The following is a 17,500-nucleotide window of genomic DNA, read 5'->3' on the forward strand; positions in this document are numbered from 1 at the left end:
TTAAAGCGGCGGTTGTACAGCTGTTCTCTCTCTCCCTCTTTCTGCCCACCTTTCCTCTCTCCCCCATTATTCTCCTCACCCCAACCGGTCGAGAGAGATGTTCTGACCACAATTGAGTCCGGTTCTGCCACCGATTTCTTCCTGTTAAAAGGTAGTTTTTTTTCTCCTCCACAGTTGCCAAGCACTTGCTCATTTTGGGATTTGTTGGGTTTTCCCTGTAATATTGTAATAGTGACCTCACTATGTGAAGTGCCTTGAGTATGTTGTGATTTGGCGCTGTATAAATAAAATTGAGTTGAATTGAGTTGAATTATTTCCTCAAAAAATAATTGTTAAATGAAAGATGATCAGAATCAGAAGACATTTTGTGAGGGGAGTGAAAGTGATTAAGTGGTTTAGAATCTGAGTCTGTATCGGAACTGTATGTCTCTTTCAGGGTGCAGGGATACAAAGCCCCATCGTTTGCTGTCAATGTCAGGTATGTTCTCATCCGGATTCGTCAGCTCAATCTCAAAGTGGGCCAACCTGAGGAAAACAAACAGTTTTATCCCAGTGATGGCAAAGAAACGTCCAGGACACTTGGTGAGCCCAGCACCCCAGGGCATGGTGTAATAATGCACCTTCTTCCCTCCCATGTAAAAAATTGTTTTCTTGCTCCCGTCTGGATTCAGAAAGCAGTCATATTTGAATGAATGTTGGTCAGGGTGGATCTCTGGGTTGACGTGAGAGGCAGATCTGCTTTGCTGGAGAAAAAAAACACCCAGATCTAATATGAAAAAAAGATAAAAATGAAATAAAACAGTGAAATGCAAAAGAACGGCAAGAACTACAAAAAAGAAAAAAAATGTTAACTCATCCACTCCGTCCAACCTGTTTCCTTATTTCAATGTACAGCTCCTCCGACACACGATGGACAGTGGTGGAGACGAGACAGGCGAGAATATTGTTTGAGTGAGTGGGTGAGTGTGCCGAGTAAATGCACAGTAAAAACAGTCCATGTTACGCCGCACAATGAAAATCTTACTTTGGTCATCCTCCCTTTAAAAATAAAAAGAGTAAAAGAATATAAAAGTGCATTGTGCATATCATGTGTGCAAAGTAGACATGCTTAATCAATAATTGAAGTACTGCAAATAAAAAGAAAAGTATAAAAGACAAAGAAAAGAAAGAAAGGGATTGTTAAAATATTAAAATATTCCAAACAAGTCAGTGATCCAGTGTTCAATGTTAGGCTACTGGGAAAGTGCACTGTGCGTTCACAAGCCTAATGGCCCGAGGGGGAAAAAAAACTGTTTTGCCAGCCTTGTAGTCCGGGACTTCACACTCCAGTAGCGTCTGCCTGATGGGCAGTAATTGTGCAAAGACAGTCCTGTCTGGCAAACACGGCTCATATCTATTTAGACTATACAACCACATGATCATTAAATACAGTCAAAAGAAATTGCAAAATGAAAACAAAACATTTGACTCAAGGACATCTTTGAGGCTTAGTTTAATTATTCGAATGTTCTTTTCTTTCCCTGGTTTGCGTATGCATTGACCCCAGGGCAACCAAAAAAAACAGAAAATCGAAATCTCTAATGTGCGTTGTCGGCTCTGTGTAGAGCCTGAAGCTACCCCACTGGCAACGACAGAGAGAGAGAGAACTCGACCGGACCCTGACTGAACATTTGTAGAGCAACAGTGCAATCAGTTTAAAAACCATAAGGCCCATTCTGATTCCCCCAGATAATAATGTGGACTGTGATCTCTTTCATCCATCATCTCCCGCTTTATCCATTTAAGGGAGCCAGTCGAGAGACTGGGTACAGGTCGCCGACCTATCACTCTCACATTCACACCTACAGGTCAATTTAGAGCCTCCAATCAACCTAACCCAGTCCTGACTTTGAACTGCGGGAGGAAGCCGGAGAAGCCGGAGAACCCGGAGAGATCGGACGCATACACGGGGAGAACATGCAAAATCCACACAGAAAGGCCCCTGGCTGGTTCGCCCCGGGATTCGAACCCTGTAGGACGACTAGCGCTGACCACTACACCACCGTGCAGCCTGATCTCCTTCATTTCTTTATAAATCATAATGGGGAGCATCACGAAGGTCCGATGACTGTACGACAGACGTCTGTGGAGATTCAGGTCAAAGTTATTCAGCACCGTTGTTGCGTGGCAGACAATTGTCTAGTTCTGTCGTGGATAATTTAGTTTGAGAAACGCCAAAAAACGCACTGCGTATGAAAATTTGAGGGGATTTTCTCAGGATCACGGTAGACCAAGTTATCTAACTGCAGAAACACATTTGCAGCGTTATCAGACAGAAGAACACAGTCAGTGAAACGAAAAAAAATATACATTTACAGCACAATGTGATTTAGCAGACTCATCTCTAATCCCTGAATTATGGTTATTTTCTGTCCATTTGTGCCGTCCCACTGTCCTCCACCTTTATCACCACCGCTCCTCCCTCTGCTGAGGTGTTGAGTCGTGTCTCACTGGGAGATGGGAGGTGACCTCTGGTGTCTTCTCGCCCTCCGTGGTCACTCTCTGGTCCCGCTCTGGTTCCCGCTGTGGGTGCAGCGGTCGAGGTCCGTCCAAGCACCACAGCTCCTCCTACACACGGTGGCCAGCGGTGGAGATGAGACGGGCGAGAATATTGTTTGAGCGAGTGAGTGGGTGTGTCGAGATGAACTTGTGACTTTTCTGAACCAACAGAGTAGCATGCAGCCTACGGTCTCACAGAGGAACATTCACCAGACTGCGGTGAAAAGCTCTTTAATGTGAAGGACTATATTCCCCTCCTTTGCCTGGCAACATGTTCATAATTAACCGTGTATCTTTTGATAACCTGATGTGCTGGATGTGAACGTGGTGCTTTATTTTAGTCCCAGGCAGCGACGCAAACAGGCGCGGCAGTTCATGTCTGAGAAGGCCACTTCCACCTCTCAATTTTACTTTTTTACTGATCGATTCATTGTTCTTTGTTGTTTTTTTGTTTTTCAGTTCTAAGTTTTCCATTTTAGCGATCGCGTCGCTGTTACTCGTGGACCCCCAGAATTCACCTTTGCAAAATGTATGAATTCAACAGCGTTAAAGAGAAATGTTTGAATAAAAAAATGTAACTAGATTTACTGTACGTGTGTGTGTGTGTGTGTGTTTGTGTACCTGTCCGAACAGACCAATGGTATCTCCAGGCAGGTAGCCGAGGGCCACACTGCAGTCTGACGAGGCCGAGAGGAGGAGGAGCCCGTTGCCATGGAGACATGTCTCCAGGTGAGTCACGCGGTCAAGGTGTGGGCGGGAATGACACAGTAGGTCGGGAGGTTCTTTGCTTGTTCCATCTTCCGTCGTGAGAACATAACGCTGAGGGACGGGAGAGCAAAGCAGTTAGTTCCACCCAACCAGGGCCTTTCTGTGTGGAGTTTGCATGTTCTCCGCGTGCATGCGTGGGTTCTCTCCGGGTTCTCCGGCTTCCTCCCACAGTCCAAAGACATGCAGAATGGGGTTATGTTCATTGGAGACCCTGAATTGCCCGTAGGTGTGAATGTGAGAGTGAACGGTTGTCCGTCTCTGTATGTGGCCCTGCGATAGGCTGGCGACCTGTCCAGGGTGAACCCCGCCTCTCGCCCAATGTCAGCTGGGATTGGCTCCAGCCCCCCCCCCCCGCGACCCCTAAATGGATAAAGCAGTAGACGATGGATGGATGGATGGTGGTACACTCCTACAAAATTGGCCCAGTTATTACAATTTTGGATGGAGTTAAGTGAAGTGCTCTTTTTGTTAGTTTTTTTAACATATCTACTTTGCTGAAGTAAAAACACCCAGATCTATTATGAAAAAAAGATAAAATGAAATAAAACAGTGACATACAAAAGAAAGGCAAGAACTACAAAAAAGAAAAAAAATGCTATCTCATCAACTCTGTCCAACCTGTTTCCTTATTTCAATGTATTTAGAAAGATCAATAGTTCAAATGAACCAGGAAGCTCAGGAAAAAAGATCACATTTTGAAATGTTTTAGGTTTGATGTATGGATAATGATTACTAATCTGAAAATAGTAATCAGCCTGAAAGGTTTCTTTTGTAAGGCAATGAGATGTTAATACTTACTTTATTTTACATGTTGAGTCACATCTAAAATAAAAGTGTCAATGAGAGACCTTGTACTGAACTGCAGATTCCTGAGACTGAGAAGAAAACACTGAATAGGCCTCTATGCAATCGTGTTAGTCATCCAGCTGATGCCGGAGCATGTGCCAACTTCCTAAAGGACAGGATTGCTGCCAGAACAGTGAGACGCCCCGGCCCAACTTCTTTCCACCTCGGCATTTTCACATATTAAACTGGGAGCCAAAAGAGACGCACCCATCTGAATCCGTCCTCTCTCGTGAACGGCGATGAGGTTGAGCTCTGAATATTGTGGCAGAATAGTGTCTGAGAGGGTGTTCTCTTACTGCGATTATGAGCGTGACGGTGATGCAGCTGCGCCTGGTAACCGGCGGCACAATGTCAGTCTCCATAAGAGTCAAAAAGTCAAAAGGGTCAGAAACTCTGGTTATTAAATGTGTGTAATGTCTATAGAGTTCATATCAGTATCCGCAAATTTGGCCGAAAGTATTGACAATTAGCTTCTTCTAGTGGAAGTGATTTGCCAACAGATGACATGGTAATTCATTTATTTTCTATTATTCAAGTATTTCTGTGGGGTTTTTTTTAAAAGTGCAAACAGTACAACGCTCATTCATTCTACCTGCCTGTAAAATTAAATTCATAACTTTGGAGATTTTTTCTAAATCCGTCCAGACATTTTTCTGAAATTTCCCAGAAAGGACTTGTATGTGGGGAAGGCAAGCGTCTGGAAATGTTGTTTGTGAACCTTTTTACGGAACTTTTTCCGTGCCTGGAGAACGGCTCGTGATTGACTGGTGTGGTTGCATAAGCTGCAGAGGCGTCAGTTTGACTGACAGCGCTGTCATTTTTCAGAGTGAACAACTTGCCTGATCTAATAGAAATACTGAGGCCCACTCTTTCTCCACCGTCTATTGCAGTTTGTCTCCTGATCTCTGTCTCTCTCCGTCTCTGCGCTCGCCAGTCTCCATCACTCTGTCTGTCCTTTCTCACTCTGCCGCGTGTTCTTCCCACAGGGAACACACACACACGTTTCAGTGTGGATTATGGAGCAGATCGTGTACAATGCGCACGCGCTGTGTGCGCAACAAAACACCCACCTGTATGTCCCATGTCTTGAGGGTTCCCTCTCTGTCAGCAGTGACTAAGTACTTCCCACAGGGGCTGACAGTCATGACGATAGATCCCAGGTCTCTGTTGTGGGCTGCGAACTGTCCCACCGGACGACTGCGGAAGGTGTTCCAGAGCCTGACCACGCCCGAACCTCCGCAGGACACCAGGTCTGCACCGCCTGGTGGGTTTTCAGACACAACGCTGCTCAGACTGTGTGTGTCTGCGTGTTTGAGACAAAGGTTCAGTCTAAACAAGTCGGCAGACATAAACGCCAGGGCCCAGAGACTTCTCGTGTCTGCTTGTTTTGTTTTTTTAACCAAGCAGCAGAAGCAGCGGTACGGAAGCGGATCGGGGCCACACGTGAAATGTTTTTGGGAGTGACTTTAAACTCAGAACTCACTCACCTTATGGTCCTCCATTAATGATATTGCTTCTTCCAGACCCCTCGAGCACGCAAAAAATCCCTTAGGGACGACATCTTTGACCTGTGTTTTCCCCGTCCTGCATGGCGAAGTGACTCAAATGCAGAATTCTGACTTTATTCTCAGAATTCTGACTTTAGAATTCTGACTTTTAAACAAAAAAAAGAAATCACGTGTGGCCCTAATCCTCCTTTCAGCCGCTACTGTAGGAATAAACTGAGAATAAATCAAATAAAACAAACAAAATTTTTAAAAAAGCAACCACAGGTATTGATAAAAGAAAGAAGGGGAAGTCATTTTCAGAGCTCAAGCAGCTGCAAATGAAAAGAAGCGTAAAAAGGGAGAACTTGAGGCAAACTCAACACATTAAACAATCGCTGATGTGGAGATACTGTACCTCAGGAAAAGATACTGTACCTGCAGCCTCACCGACTTTGTAATGTGTAAACACAGTGCACATGGAGTAATGTGAAAGTGTGCCACTGTTCATTTTCACGACAAAACGACACACGTATGATGCAGTGCAGTGTATATGCCATTGAAAAAGGTGAACGATTGTTGCTCAACTGTCTGAAGTAACTGTAGTGCATTAACTATAACTACTCAAATTGAACCAATTTGTTTTGTAATAACTTCCGTTATCTTTTCAGGCACAGATCCAATGCTGCATCATCAAACATCTCCAATGTCCTCCACAACCTAATCGCAGGGATTGCACGGCTAAATATTTGTTTTTGTATGTTGTCACCTGTAGCTGCAGATGTGCGTCCTGGTATGAAGAACAACCTGGTGGTGGCAATGGAGGCCTCCGAATCCGTTTTTCCATCCGAACTGAGATGACGAGCAGTGGAATCGCCTAGAAAATGGAGAGTCGAGCGAAGAATTCGGACAGATCACAGGTTCCAATGTGATTTCATCTGGGGGGGGGTTTTAAGAGTTACACTGACACGTCTCAACTTTTTGCAGAACAAAGGGTCTGTGGAAATGATTTGTGAGACCTTGCTGCGTCCTGTCGTCCTCCTGTTCAGCACGTGGCTGCAGCCTCCTCAACGCCTTCTCTGTGCCATTGTTCCACACTATGATCTCTCCATCGTAGCTTCCTGCAGGAGTGAGACAAAACAAAGAGGAAACGATTTTCTTTTTCAGAAACTTACTTAAAACTGCACTTTGCAGTTTGGGTATTCCAAAATAAAAAAAGAAAATTCCCAAGGCTTCGTGCGCTTGAGGCGCTTCACAGAGAGAGAGAGAGAAAACATCACATTTTCAAAAGAAATATCAAATTTACACAAAAACCCTTTGGTCAACACACACGCTTTCACTTTCTTTGTGTTGCTGCGTGACGCAAGCCTGCCACCGAAAAAACCACTTAAAAGATGATAGAACTCAACATCGGTGCCCAGCTTCCATCTGTTCCACCACTCAACCCTTCACAGTCACATCGAGAGAAAGTGCTTATAATCTTCAATGTGTGCGTGTGTGTGTGTGTGTGTGTGTGTGTGAATAACTGGGGGACCAATATAAACGCGGATGGAGTCTTTTCTCTGTCGCCATTACACTGCGCAATCAGTTTTAGCATCATAATGATCATTTATGTTCATTTCAGTGATGTTCATTTGACCACATACAAGTCACAGCACAGAGATACAGAGACACATGTTCATCAGTGAAAGGAAAAAACATGGAGGAAACACACTCGGCTCCTTTTCTGTGAGGGCACTCCTCCGATTAGACATAGCGCTGACTCAAAAAAGTCAAAGCCGATGCTGCAGACAGAGACTTTCCCTTTCTGCTCAGAAGATTCTTCAAAACCTGGCTCCTGCATTACCCACAATGCACCGCTGGAGATCCAGGTGTGCGATACCAGTAAACTTTATGTAAAAGGCTTAACAAAGCCTTTTTTCTTTCTTCCACCTAGTACTGCTCAAGAGCTGCGAGTAGACTTGGATGTGTAAAGTCAGTGGAGTTGCTCTTGAAGTCCCTAACTTTTCCACAAAGACATTTGAAGTACACGGCGCGCATTGTAAATCAGAGCATCATCTGATTTTTTTTTTTAAAAATTTAAAAAAAAGAAATATGTCACCGCTGTCATTCGGCATTGTAATTTTGCATTTCTGAAAGATTTTTGGCTGTCCGTCAAAGTTCAGATGAGTTGTTCGCCGGTCGCCTGGAAGGTGTTCAGCCAGCGAGGATTAAGGGATCCGAGGAGAGGAGGAAGAGCGGGAAGGGGGAGGTTTCGGCTGAAGGAGATACACAGGACCCCTGTGTACCCCTGCTGTGTGTGTGTGCGTGCGTGCGTGTCTGTTTGAGAGAAGCCAAGCGGAACCTAGCAAAGACCTTGAATATGGATGAGGAGGCTTCGGTCCCACATCAGCCAAATGCTCCTGCTGCAACTTGATTCAACTTGAGACACAAACAAACAAATGCATGTACACAGACGCACACACACACGCACACACGCACACACACACACACACACACACACAACACGCAACTTTGAAATGACTTTTGTCACTGGTCGTCATGGCAGCTTTCACTGGCTGCATTAACACATCATTTGGCAGCACGCGTGCTTTGATGTGAAAACAGCATTACTCGCCGCAAACCCCGAAGAAGCGCGCCGCCAACTGAAGCGAATGCGTCGCCGGCTCTTGAGCAGCCGCCTTTGTGCTTAGCGGATTTGGAGAAGAAAGGAATTTGCCAAAAACATAGTTAACGCAGGAAATAACGCTGTCGATAGTTCACATCCACCTTTCATTTTTCTTTTGGCTTTGGTGCGAGTGGAAACTGTGTGGAAAGCGTACGGGACGCGAGGACGCGGATGGGATTCATCCTTTGTTCCAATTGAACCCAGAGGTGAGGAAACGAGAGAGGGAGAGAAATTCATGAATGCATTACATCATTTTATGATTTTGTTTTGTTGATCTGGGTTCATCAGGACCTCTGACGACAGAATAAACTATTCCCAAATAAAATGCAGATAAATCATATGCTTGATCTGCCCAATGTGTTCATGAAGGAGAAAAATGCAGTTCTCCAGGCAGCCATCAACTCTATTCCACAGACACGATGTGGTTGAAGTTATAATATAAAGCACTATTCATGAGGTGAATCCTTTGCATTCATCAGACAAGTCGCCAAGCCCTGGAGAGCACCCGCTGATTGACAGCAGGTTATGAACAAAAGGAATCACAGAAAAAAGCAGGGGATTCATTACCGGCGAGCTGCAAAATATTTCTGCCTTTTCAATTTCTTGCATCAGCTTTTGACTAAAGTAATTGGTGATGGTTAAAGGCAGAAAATGCAGAGAACTGCACAAACACACACACACACACACACACACCGACATATACTGTATGATATTATTCTTTCTTTCTTGCATACACAACCCCCCCAAACCTGCCACATTAACGCATTAACACACACACACACACACACACACACACACACACACACACACCACACACACACCAGACACACACACACCACACACACACACACACACACACACCACACACACACACACCACACACACGCGACACACACGAAAGATAGAAAGTACTCATTTCCTCTCACCCCCACTGAGAAAGCTTTTATAAACATAATTTAAATATGAGCATTTGGATTAAATTGAAGGTGGAGCGTGCAGCAGCGCGGGGCCGTGTGTGTGTGTGTGTGTGTGTGTGTGTGTGTGTGTGTGTGTGAGTATGTGGGTGGGGGGAAGAAATGAAGCAGGCTAACTAGGAAGAAAACAAAAGTGAACAGAATCGAACAGGGAGTGTCAGTTTGAAACTGGGAAAAAAGACAGGAAGCAGGCAGAGAGAGGAGCTGAACACAATCAAGAGAGGGAACTCTGAGCAAGTTTCCAAGTTCACAAAGTAACTCCTGAATTGTGATTTTTGTTGCAGCTCCAACTGTTAATTTCCTTCCAAACCACTTCCCCTTCCACACAAACACACACACACACACACACACACACACACACACACAGACTCTCTCTCTCTAATCTACCGCTCCATCTCCCTCCCTCTCTCTGCACTTATCTGTGGAGTTGACGTGGCCAGAGGAAGGTCTGCAGTTTGCGTCTGCAGCCTGCTCCCGCACCCGACTGATAAACTGAAACTGAACTTTTCGGTACGTGACCCCCCCCAAAGTGATACAACTTCAGAAACTGAAGAGCGTACTGGGGCATATTGGCTTCAAAGTGTTTTGTAGTTTGATGGTTACACGAGTGGACCGGTGACTGGAGGGTTGCCAGTTCAATCCCTCAGGCAGAAAAATCCCCCCTCCCAAAAAAAAAAGAGCGTAATGATCGCTGAGGGGCCTTGCTGGTATTTTTTTAAGTACGCCGCCTTCACATGCTCAAGACCTCAACAGGATGAGTCACTTTGCTTGTCTTTTGTGAGGGTGTTGATTTTCTCTCTCTCCAGGTAACAGGAGAGTTTCCAGTTTCTTTACTGAGTTGTGTTGATTGAGTTTTGTAAAAGTGCCACATGGTTGAATTGCCTGGAGTCTCTAAAAAAACTGAAAACTCATGCGCACAAACTTTGGAGACAAGCTTCCGATGTCTGCATGAACGCACAGAAGTGGAGTAGAAGAGTGATTGATCTCATCTGCTCCTCCATTAGCCAGCAGCGCACAGCATTTCTGCACTCCAACAAAGTGCCGGTGAGATTTTAAACACAAAACTAAAGATCCCCTAAATCCTGTCGGCTCATCCTTTTACAGCCCCCAAAAAATATGAAAAAAATGGAGAGAAAAAAACACAATGACAACACAGAAAACAGAAGAGGAATTCTGTTGGGCTGAATCATTGTTCCCCCCACATCTGTGTGGGTAGTGTTTAGTTATGGTTATATTAAATCTCTCTCTTTCTCTCTCTCTCTCTCACAAACACACACACACACACACACACACACACACACACACACACACACACACACACACACACACACACACACACACACACACACACACACACACACACACACACACACACACACACACACACACACACACACACACACACACACACACACACACACACGCACACACACGCACAAAAAAGAAAGGATTAGAAATCAAAATGAGAAAATGCAAGTAAAGAATAGGAGTAACTGTAATGAGAAGTGTTTGTAGCTTCTCATTGGAAATATATCTTGATTTCTCTCTCACAGAGGATGGTCCTGAAGGTGTGGTTTTGTTTTGTTTTCCGACCCATCATATATATTTTCTCGACCTTCACGGTTCACCTACCTCTAAAATAGCAAAATCAGAAAATTTAATTAGGGAGGAACTTGGCAGTTAAGGGGCTCGCGCGTGAAAAGATTTCCGTCTGTGGTGGAGGCGAGCGACAGCTCACAACAGAGGAGTGGGAGGCTGTTGTTCCTCCGAGGAATTAAACACTGATTCACGAGAAGAAAGCTGCCGAGTAAAATTTCAGCCGGGCGGTTTTCCCTAACAAAGGCCATTGGGGAAGAGCTCTGATTTGAACGGGTCCGCTGGATCTGCTTTATAGTTATAACCACACATGCAGTTTAAGATCACTTTCAGTTGAAGTTTACACTATTTCCCCCAGGCTCGTATTAATGATATGAACATTTGTTGACAAGTGCAGGGCATTCGCAAAACGTTCTGAGTTACAGTATACGCATTGTTTGATAGCGAATTCCGAAATAAAGTATATGAAGTCTCTTTTTCCGCCTGCACATGTACTTGTGCACAGACACACATCGGGGCTATTTCTGGCAGAGAGCCGTGTGCAGCATTAGTCCTTTGGCAACAACACTATTTACTTTTATCAGCGGATAATTGCTGCCAGTTACTTCTCGTTCCACTGATATTCTTCATTTTCACTTCCGAGCCTTTGTTTTTATTTTTCTCTCTTCTCATCTCTCTCTCTCTCTCTCTTTGCTCCCCGTGAGCCTTCGTTCTTAATTTAAGTCATGAGAGTGCATTTTTGAAAGAAAAGAGCAAACACAAAATTACAAGGGTGCACATGCGCGAGCGCTCCTCTGCGCAAAGACAGGTTGACGGTACACACACGGCATTAACGGTAAGTTCATTTTCCCGTTGTTTTATCATCGATAAATGCTTAACGTTTGTAAACACTTGTGATTATATTACACGAATAAGACACGAACAAACACAGACACACACACACACACACACACACACACACACACACCTGTGACCAGAGTCTGTGGAGGCTGGAACGCGGCACAGAGCAGATCACTGCGGTGTTGAACACCTCCCTTCCACTCAGAGGGCTCCACTAAAGACTGCGCGAAGGAATGCAACCGGAAAACCGTTAGCATCCTACGGAGAGGGAGACACCGAGAGGAGCAGGTATTGTAAGTAGCGGTTGTTCCTGTACACTACGGTGCAAAATGTATTCAAGACACTTCCACATATGCATCATCTCCATAGGTTTCAGCAACAACACCCTGCCATGAGATCTGCATCTCAAAATCCTTTTGTTCTGTGTCATCGCAGAAGTTTGTTTTGGTTTTTTTCATTGTTGTGCCGCTACTGGACATGAAATAGAAAATTGAGGGATGCGACACTTGGAGGGATGTTGATATTTCATCCTGTGTGAGATGGCGAGAGCAGCAGAAGGCGGCTCGACGCTGCGGATTGAACTGTGGTGGATGTGAGGAGTAACAGTATTTTCTGCTTCTGCAGCGGATCTGTCGTTGTGTTCTCTTTACCACTGTGACACCAGCAATGAGCAATGTGCCTGTGTGTGTGCGTGTGTGTGCGTATGTGTGCGTGTGTGTGTGTGTGTCTGTGGAGAAGAGTCAAAAAGACTGAGAGCGATATGGAGTGTATTAACTTGTTGACAGCACACTGCTGAGCTCGCTCACCTGCTGCAAAAAGAGGATGATGAGAGATGAAGATGAAGAGCAGATGCGACACAAAGAAACACACACATACAGGCACACAATTTTAAGGCAGAGATGCTAGAGTGATTGCGAGCACCTCGGAGCACTCAGACTCGTTAGGGTCCAGATGTCTGGTTGGCTGCGAGTCGCATGGCAGACACGCACAGACACGCACAGACACAATATTTCTTGCATACACACACACACACTCTCTCAATCTGACTCTTTGACAGGTGCAATCTCATGCTCACACAATATGCAAACACACAAACACACACACACACTCGATGCCTGTCTTGCTGTATCAAAACCGCTAATATTTGTCAGGGTCTTACATTTTTTCGTTTTTCAGAATTTCACATTTTGTGTGAAACTGAATATGCATGTTGTAAAAGCATCATAATAATCACACTTTGCTACACACGTGTCTCCAGTACCTTTCCCAGCCCATCACCAGTATGCTCCTCTTCAGCAGCAGGACCTGTGTGATCTCCACGGCCCGACCCAGGCCGGCATTCATTCTGTGGAGGCAGCGCCCGTTGAAGTCCCACACCTGCAAATGACACACGAATGTGCAAGCACAAGAACCAAATGAGCTCAATTTTCCGAAGTGCATCCAGAATGCCAGCAGAAAACACTGACACTGTCTCGGGAAGTTTAGCAGGAGTTTTTTTGTTTGTTTGTTTGTTTACTTTGTGTCACGGAGAAAGCAAGATTTTTGTGTGAAAGTGTATCTTTTCGCTTGTTCTTTCAGTAAATGGTGACAAAGGCGATGATAATGGGCTTTGGTCCCCCGTGGAGAGGTTGAGCTACTATTCTCCTTCCATCACTCATTAGCCCTCAGGTAACATCCGACTCTTGTCTGTTCATTTTAGCACGATGATGCCGTTTGGATTTCGAGTTGATGGATTTTATATCTAATTGGCCCGTGAGGTGCCTGATTCTTCTGTTGGCAGTGACGACTACTCTTGATTGATTGATAACAAATCCTTAGGAATCATTTGAAATGTTCTATCAAAGTCTGTCACTTCACCTTTTTTTGTCTCATCTTTTTCGACAAACTCCGTTCACCGGCCTCTTTGCATTTCAGTGAGCGTACAGTGTTTGTGTGTGTGTTGGGTCCACTTACCTTGACCTCTCCGTCAGTGCCTGCGGTGAACAGCCTCGTCTGCGTACCGTCCAGGGCCATGGTGGAGATCTCTGCGTTGCCATGGCAACGGTGGAACTGCTTGACCTTTTGGCCTGTGTCAGCCTGCCAGCAGATCACAGAGGAAGCAGAGTCACTGCTGACTACCTGCACGCACACACACACACACACACACACACACACACACACACACACACACACACACACACACACACACACGCACACGCACACGCACACGCACACGCACACGCACACGCACACAGAGAGACAGAGAGAGAGGGTGGGAGGGGGAGAGAGAGATGGCATCAATCATCAAGAGTTTTATTCGGCTGATATATTCTTTCATGACTCTCAGACAGCATCAAACAATTCTCCTCGCTTTGTTTTCACTTCATTTGCGCGCTCAGTCACCGGCCGACGAAAAAATATGCTGCCAGTGCTCCTGTCAAGTGGAAATAAAAGCAGGCAAAAAAAAAGAGAATACGAGACAAGAGTGGGTGTACTTTACAAGATGAGAGATATTCATATACGAAGCATTAGTTATTTTTTATTTTGTGCGGAGTGGCTCTACTGTATGGGAAACTAATATTGGCTGTATAGATGTGTCATTGAGGCAGAGGAGACAAAACGTGAAAAACACATATTATTACGAAATATGTTTTATATTAATAAAAGTTAGAAAGTGTAATCCCTCAATGAAGTGCCACTGTTTTATCAAACCCGTGCAATCTTAAGTGTCATCACTGTTGCACCTTAATACATTTAGGTTAAACAGTATTTAATCCTGATATGCAAACCCACATTTGCATTCATATTTTTGCATTCAATTTTTTTGAAGAAAAAATTGCAGGCTCAACAAAACAATCTAACATCAGGGTCCATTTAGTAGCTTTCGATCATACGTAATTACCTTCATAATGGACGCTTCTCAGAGAAAATGTGAACATATTTGACGTGACAACTGGGCAAACAAAAAAAAGAGCATGGGATGTGGTCAAAAGCTGCAAAGCTACTTCATGGACCACAAAATGTGATTGTTTCGTCAACCACGGCCAAGAATGAACTTTTCGAACTCAACTATTCATCAGTATCTGAGCTTCCCCCTCTCTTACCTAATCTACTGTCTAAATAGCACATCCTAACACATCAGTTATCTACAGTATAGGGCCTAGGGGCCTTAATATGGAAATATCTCTCTGGGAATAAGACATACCTGTCTGAACAGACTGTTGTACAGCACACAGGTGACAGGCTGTTCGTGGCTGCTGGTCCTCTTCTCCTCCTTCACGGTCTCCAGCAGGAGAAGCAGGCTGTTGAAGGAGAGCAGGAGGAGGTGACGCTCCTCGTGGAGGAACAGGAGGGTGTGTGTGTCCTCCTGTGTCCTCGGGAACACACCAGCCAGACGGTGAACACACTGCTGGCTGGACACATCCCACAGACACAGAACCTGAGGAGACGATAAAAGGTGCACGCGTTTTGTGAGGGTGGAAGCTACAGAAAGAAAAACGATGGTTATGAAAAGACATTGTGGAATCCCTGCTGAGAAGGACGGCCACTGTGGCAGCCTCTGCACAGCGCGTCACACAGAGTGACACTTCACAAGGACGCCGCCATGTTGCCTCACGGCACGACACAACGTGACTGCTGCTGTTCCAGAAAGTCTTCCAGGGGAAACTGAGGTGAGGCGCTCAGAGTTTTTCGCGACGGCAGATGGCGTTTGAGGGGAGGAGGCAGATGGATCGTAAATCTCGCCTGAAATATTCATTCTCCTCGGCAAAGCCAAAGAGAATGCAAACAACATGCGCAGGGCGACAACAGGGAGAGGAAAAGCTAAAACAAGCACCGACATCCTCTTGTCATCAGAAGGAAAGAGGGTTTGAAGGGTAGGGTGGACTTCATTTTGCTCGGTGTGAACTGCGCCGCAGCCTCCCTCCTCTGCAGGAATCACGGCGAGGATGTCACAATTAATATTTCAAGGGGGGGGGGGGGGCTCTTCATCATCGCGTTATCATTTCTTTGCAGAGCGCTGCACTCAGGGACGCACACTCCCACCTTATCTTTGGAGTAGCTGAGCAGTTGTTGCTTGGTCTGCATGAAGCGAACGGCGAGGACGGGGCTCGCGTGGCCACCGAGCGCGCACACCGGCTCCGAGGTCACCGACGGGTTCCACAGCAAGACCTGGTGATCCACGCCGGCTGTGGCTGCAGAACCAATTACGACATCCCAAATTAGCACAGCCGCTAACAGCAATTGACAACAATGAGCCATTTTGTTTCCGGTCGCTCACAAACGATTCAGCGGAGGACTTCTGAAGTTCTGATGTCTCTTCATGTATGGGTTACAGAAACCATTCACCCATTCCGAGTAAACCCATTCACATTTGATAGATCATACTTTAACCACGTAGTACTGAACATTTCTTGTACAATATATTCGCACAGTCATTCTCCCTGTAAGTTTAGATTTATAAAACTTTTCCTCATTCAAATCAAGCGCTTAAGGATACACAGCATCATATATTATTAATTAATGTAAAAACCCTCTTAGAACACTTTGCGGTTTGGGGCTGAATAAATAAAAAACAACTCGAATTAATAAGTCAAAGATTAATAAATATTATTCATTCGTGGAGCATTGTGGAAGAAGAAAAAATATTCAAAATGAAATTACATCATTTTAGACTTGTTTTTACATCAAACTTCTCTTTACCAGAGATAAAATCTGCTTTATCTATAAGTAATGTGCACAAAAAAACGTATTTTTTTCAAAGTTGAACACAATTTTATCACGAGGTCAAGAATTGTGGCGTTGCAGAATACGGTGCAGTGAAATATCTGACATCTATGATCGGACAGGAGCTGCGTTACACACTCAGTGCAGAGCCACCAGCGACCCAACCTAAACTAATTATAAACCCCAAAATATTTCATTATTCAGACATAATAAAATTTTGGGACACACAAGAGACAAATTACAAAGAGAAAGGTTCAGTTCAGTACAGCAGAGGTCGAGATATCCTCACTTTTAGTCCTTCGTATCAGTCAAGCTCCAGCTCCTCTGATGACATCATCGTCGTCGTCATTTTCCTCCCCAAAACTTTTAAAAGCTATTTTCATGAGCCACAGAAAACATTATAACTGCTAAACACACATTCTCCCCCACCTATCAGATTGAGTCCATGGTGGTGGTCCATGTCCCACACTCCCCTCTTTGTGAGGAAAGAGGTGACCCGTAGACTCCGTCCGTCTGTTTCCCTCCAGCCAATCACCATGCTGCTCTGTGGGCAGGTGCTACACGACACAAAGGCCTCCAGTGAGCCCAGGTAACGGACTGCAGGGAGCAGGAAAGAGTCAGAAAGTAAATTAGGTGTGGCAGATACTGTAATTCACATTACTACATCCAGAAAAGGTCCGCAAACGTGGGTTCACTCCGGGTTCCCCGGCTTCCTCCCACAGTACCAACACATGCAGACCGGGGTTGAGTTAATTGGAGACTTTTCCAATTGACAAAGGGTGTGATTGTGAGAGCACTGCGCCTCTTAACCAAAGTCAGCTGGGATTGGGATTGGATGAGTTTTAAAAATTAAAATGTAGTAGTGCGGATGTAGACAAAAATTAAGAAGAAATTAAGATTATGAGCTCCTTATATCTACATCAGGAAAGCGTGTCCGCTTCCACCGAGTCCGAGTCCACCATGTTGTACCGCCAGGTTTCTACGGTAGCCCAGAACAGACCTTCTACCTGAAGGGCACCGGAGGTTCTCCTATACTTTTGGAAGGAGAAAGTGAGGTGACAGGTATTCACCACTAGATGCCA

The 17,500-nt window shown here is 45.0% G+C and overlaps 1 protein-coding gene and 1 long non-coding RNA gene across 7 annotated transcripts in view; one reads left to right on the forward strand and one right to left on the reverse strand.

Annotated features, from left to right (window-relative positions):
• Positions 1 to 1,475: 1,475 nt before the first annotated feature.
• The window catches only part of LOC118299771 (WD repeat-containing protein 49-like), a 23,493-nt gene continuing 7,468 nt past the window's right edge, over positions 1,476 to 17,500 (reverse strand). The window contains exons 9-19 of one of the 6 annotated variants that reach the window (XM_047335813.1): positions 16,848 to 17,015; positions 15,738 to 15,886; positions 14,899 to 15,132; positions 13,668 to 13,832; positions 12,976 to 13,091; positions 11,842 to 11,972; positions 6,656 to 6,757; positions 6,406 to 6,513; positions 5,223 to 5,413; positions 3,160 to 3,357; positions 1,476 to 2,607 (exon numbers count right to left, since the gene is read on the reverse strand). In XM_047335813.1, the coding sequence (XP_047191769.1) occupies positions 2,446 to 2,607; positions 3,160 to 3,357; positions 5,223 to 5,413; positions 6,406 to 6,513; positions 6,656 to 6,757; positions 11,842 to 11,972; positions 12,976 to 13,091; positions 13,668 to 13,832; positions 14,899 to 15,132; positions 15,738 to 15,886; positions 16,848 to 17,015 (1,724 nt within the window). In that variant the 3' untranslated portion in view covers positions 1,476 to 2,445. Of the gene's footprint in view, positions 2,608 to 3,159; positions 3,358 to 4,991; positions 5,129 to 5,222; positions 5,414 to 6,405; positions 6,575 to 6,655; positions 6,758 to 11,841; positions 11,973 to 12,975; positions 13,092 to 13,667; positions 13,833 to 14,898; positions 15,133 to 15,737; positions 15,887 to 16,847; positions 17,016 to 17,500 lie in introns of those variants that run through there. The other 5 variants (XM_047335814.1, XR_007031722.1, XM_035623766.2 and 2 more) reach the window with 5 other exon arrangements.
• LOC118299773 overlaps positions 17,029 to 17,500 on the forward strand; it is a 4,731-nt gene continuing 4,259 nt past the window's right edge. The window contains exon 1 of the long non-coding RNA XR_004789938.2: positions 17,029 to 17,500. This exon is cut by the window's right edge and continues 1,014 nt beyond it. This is a non-coding gene — a long non-coding RNA (uncharacterized LOC118299773).

Source organism: Scophthalmus maximus, chromosome 11 (genome assembly GCF_022379125.1).
Source record: "Scophthalmus maximus strain ysfricsl-2021 chromosome 11, ASM2237912v1, whole genome shotgun sequence".
Taxonomy (NCBI): domain Eukaryota; kingdom Metazoa; phylum Chordata; class Actinopteri; order Pleuronectiformes; family Scophthalmidae; genus Scophthalmus; species Scophthalmus maximus.